Here is a 4,341-nt window from a genome sequence, read left to right as displayed (position 1 = left end):
GGGCTTCCCTTCCCTTCGTTGACCAAGGACGGCCCCTATAGCGTAATTGCTAGCATCACACATGATCTCGAATGGCAAGTTCCAATCAGGTGGTTGAATGATAGGGGCGGAAGTGAGTTTGGTGACAAGTGTTTGGAAGGATTCCTCACACTCGGGTGTCCAGTTAAACACCACATCTTTTGCCAGGAGGTTTGACAAAGGTCGAGCTATCGTCGAAAAATTCTGGATGAACCTCCTATAGAATCCAGCATGCCCAAGAAAGGATCGAACATCCTTAACAGTCTTGGGGGCGGGCAGCTTTGATATGAGTTCAATCTTGGATTGATCAACCTCAATTCCTCGTTGTGAAACAATATGCCCCAAGACTATGCCAGATGGCACCATGAAATGACACTTCTCCCAATTGAGTACTAAGCCTTTCTCTTTGCATCGTTTAAGCACAGATTCCAAATTGAGAAGGCTTGATTCAAATGAATCACCAAAGACTGTCAAATCATCCATATATACTTCCATACAATTCTCGATCATATCGCTAAAGATACTCATCATGCGGCGGAAGGTGGTGGAGCATTACACGAGCCAAATGGCATACGCGGAAGGCATAGGTACCAAAAGGACAAGTGAATGTGGTCTTTTCACTGATCTTCTAAAGCAATTTCGATTTGGTAGTACCCCGAATAACCATCGAGAAAGCCGTAGAAAGGATGACTGCCACACGTTCCAAGATTTGATCGATGAATGGAAGTGGGAAATGGTCTTTACAGGTGGCGGCATTTAATTTTCTATAATCAATGCACATGCGCCAACCTGTTGTGACCTTGGTAGGGATGAGTTCTCCCTTATCATTTGGTACAACTGTTACTCCCGATTTCTTGGGAACAACCTGAGTTGGGCTAACCCACTTACTGTCGGCAACAGGATAAAGTATCCCGTAATCCAGAAGCTTCAAGATTTCTGTCTTTACCACTTCCTTCATTGGTGGGTTTAATCTCCTTTGAGGATCACGTTGTGGTATGGCCCCGTCTTCCAATTTAATGTGATGGGAGCAAATCAAGGGACTAATCCCTTTAATGTCAGCTAACGTCCAACCAATTGCTCCTCTTTGCTCTGTGAGCATGTTGATAAGTTGTTGCTCTTGAGTTGCATTAAGGGTGGAGGATATGATGACAGGGAAAGTGTTGTTTGCTCCCAAGAAGACATGCTTAAGTTCCTTAGGAAGTTGAGCCAAGTTTGGTTGAGGAGCTTGTACAGTGGATGGCTTTGGTGTTTCCCTATCTTGAGGAAGTCCCTCAAAGATTGGATTCCAAAACATGGTTCTTTTGGTCGGTAATTGATTGATGACTTCAGGGTTGATTTCAGTATTACCCGACTCAGAAATCTCAGAAATTTCAAAGAGGTCATTGAGATGAGTGGAAGTGTATTGTGCTTCTACCTCTTCTGAAATAAGTGTATCGATCAGAAATGATTGGAAACACTCATCGTTATCAGGTGGTTGTTTACCAATGTTGAAAACATTCACCTCTAGAGTCATGTTCCCAAAAGAGATTTTCATGAGACCATTCCTACAATTGATGAGTGCATTTGCTGTTGCGAGGAATGGTCGTCCGAGAATGATGGGAATTTTGGACTCTAAGTTGACTTCAGATTGAGTGTCCAAGATGAGAAAATCCACAGGGTAATAGAATTTATCAATTTGAATCAAGACATCTTCAACTATTCCCCGAGGTTTCTTAACTGATCGATCGACTAATTGTAGCACCACAGATGTGGGCTTAAGTTCTCCTAGGCCTAGTTGCAAGTATATGGAATAAGGCATGAGATTTACACTTGCACCTAAGTCCAGGAGGGCTTGGCCAAATTCCTGTTCCCCTATTTGACATGAAATGGTGGGACAACCAGGATCTTTGTATTTAAGCGGTGCCTTGCAGTCGATCACCGCACTAGCTTGTTCTGCCAAGAATGCAGTTTTCTTGACATGGTGCTTCCTTTTGATAGTGCATAGATCCTTGATAACTTTGGCATAAGCCGGTACTTGCTTGATTACATGAAGTAATGGCAGGTTAACCTTAACTTGTGTCAAGAAGTCAAGGATCTCACTATGACTTTCCAGTACCTTTCCAGTGGATTTCAAAGCCTGAGGAAAGGGCACCTTTACTGGAAGGTTCTGTGGCACATCAGCATCTGGAGCGGGCATTGGTACACTAGTGGTCTTGGGTAATGGTGATACCGTACTTTGACCACTTCGGGTAGTAATAGCATTAACCCCTTTGAGATTAGACTCTGAAGGAACGGAGGTTTGTGCCATATGTTGCCCTTTGGGAGTGATTAGAGGCTGAGCGGGAAGCTTACCACGCTCTTGAATGACTGAAGAATCATTTAACTTTGTTATTTGAATCTTTATGTCCTTCAATTCCTCTATCACCTGAGTGAAATAAGTCACCGAACTCTAGTTGAGATTCTGCGAGAATTTTCATGGAACTCTCAAGAGAATTCTTTTGTTGATCAGGCCTCCATTGGCTCCCAGATGCTTGATTTTGACTTGTATCCTTCCAACTGAAATTGGGATGGTTACGCCAACCAGGATTGTATGTGTTGGAGTAGGCATTATAAGGCTTCTTATAATCCCCTAAGGCATTACACTGTTCCTCATCTCCTCCCCTTAACATACTAAGACTAGGGCACTCTTGTGGTTGATGATCAGTCCCTCCACAAATGAAGCATGGTTCTTGCTTTTCCACTTTTGCAGCCATCTGGAGTGCTTTACCTTCTTGAGTTTTGAAAGCCTCAAATTGTTTTTTCAAAGCTTCAAGTTGAGCTTTCACACTGTCCTCCTCCTTCAATTGGTAGACTCCGGCTGTTCGTGGCTTGTCTGTAGGACTTGGCGCACTCCATGTGTATGATTTTTCAGAAATTTCTTCAAGATATTCCAAAGCTTCTTCGGGATCTTTCTGTAGGAAGTCGCCATTGCACATCATTTGTACGAATTGTCTTTTGTCGGCTGTGAGACCGTCATAGAAATAGCTGACAAGACGCCAACTTTCGTATCCATGATGTGGGCACTGGCCCATCAAATCTTTAAACCTCTCCCAGACCTGATGAAACGTTTCATGGTCCTTTTGGGTGAAGGTAGAGATTTGCCTCTTAAGGCTGCTAGTCTTATGGGGTGGGAAAAATTTAGAGAAAAATGCTTTTGTCATTTCGTCCCAAGTCCCAATAGACCTTGGCCTTAAGGAATACAACCAGCTTTTGGCTTTATCCTTGAGTGAGAAAGGAAAGAACTTCAATCTCACCAAGTTAATGATGTCAGCTTGGTTGTTGAATGTGGCCACCACCTCTTCGAAGGCCTGAATATGCACATATGGACTCTCATTTTCCATACCATGAAAGGTGGGTAAAAGTTGAATCATGCCAGGTTTGAAATCGAAGTTGGGCATATTCATGGGATACATTATGCATGAAGGTGTGGCCGTACGCGTAGGATGTAGGTAATCCTGTAGTGTTCTTGGTTGGATTTCCTGTTGTTGAGCCATCATTGGAAGTGCAGGAAGTATGGGTGATGGTGGTGAATGAGAACGAGTGGAAGAAGACGATTTAGGAGTGTTTTCTAAAATTTCAATTTGTTGTTTTACAAATCTCCCTAATTTGTCTCTATTTCGTGACATTCACTTTTTTTTTGTGTGTATTTTCACTTGTTAAATAATGTAAATTACAACTATGTAATAATGCAAGGGTATTCACACAAGATATTCCCAGGCCGATTGGGAAGGTTGCCAAGGTACCGCTTCGTCCCACACTTTTACTAGAACTCCCCGGGGTTGCTAGAAAGTGTAGAGGGTACTCTATCACAAACCTTTAAAGCCAATCTTTCTTAGACAGAATGATCTCAGTTTGTACCACTTTTACCATTACACAATTGGGTTTACACTAAAAAGTTTATGAAAATATTTTATGCACAACTTTTTTTTTTTTTGTTTTTTTTTTTTAGCCTAAAGGATAAAAGTCTACAACTAACCTAAAATAAATAAAAAAATGGCTAATCCTAAAAAAAAAATACACAAAATAAAATAATGTTAAAAAAAAAACAAAAACTAACACCCTAATATAGTAGCAAAATAATAAATACAACTAACAAATAAACTAAACAAAAAGGACTTGCTTTTTTTTTTTTTACACTAAAAGAGTAAAGAATAATAATAATAATATATAATGATTTTTTTTTTGAATCTATATATAACTTAAAAAAAAAAAAAACTAAATTATATTATACTAACTAAAAAGTTTTTTTTTTATATAAACAAATAAAGAGAGAAAAAAAAATTAAAAAAAAATAAAAAATAAAAC

The 4,341-nt window shown here is 40.1% G+C and overlaps 1 protein-coding gene and 1 non-coding gene across 2 annotated transcripts; one reads left to right on the top strand and one right to left on the bottom strand.

Moving 5' to 3' along the window:
- Positions 1 to 2,372: 2,372 nt before the first annotated feature.
- On the bottom strand, positions 2,373 to 3,662 carry LOC133039722 (uncharacterized). The gene has a single exon (XM_061118648.1). It carries the CDS (start codon positions 3,660 to 3,662, stop codon positions 2,373 to 2,375), a length of 1,290 nt encoding a protein of 429 aa, XP_060974631.1.
- LOC133029405 (small nucleolar RNA R71) lies at positions 3,043 to 3,149 on the top strand. The gene has a single exon (XR_009683527.1). It is a non-coding gene; the product is annotated as a small nucleolar RNA R71 (small nucleolar RNA).
- Positions 3,663 to 4,341: the final 679 nt, after the last annotated feature.

Source organism: Cannabis sativa, chromosome 7 (genome assembly GCF_029168945.1).
Source record: "Cannabis sativa cultivar Pink pepper isolate KNU-18-1 chromosome 7, ASM2916894v1, whole genome shotgun sequence".
NCBI lineage: Eukaryota > Viridiplantae > Streptophyta > Magnoliopsida > Rosales > Cannabaceae > Cannabis > Cannabis sativa.
Note: the sequence above shows the minus strand (reverse complement) of the source record. Positions and strands in the feature narration are given on the sequence as shown.

What these genes read in the sequence shown, in the direction of transcription:
- LOC133039722 (XM_061118648.1), bottom strand. Translation starts at nt 3,662, where the DNA reads ATGTCACGAAATAGAGACAAATTAGGGAGATTTGTAAAACAACAAATT.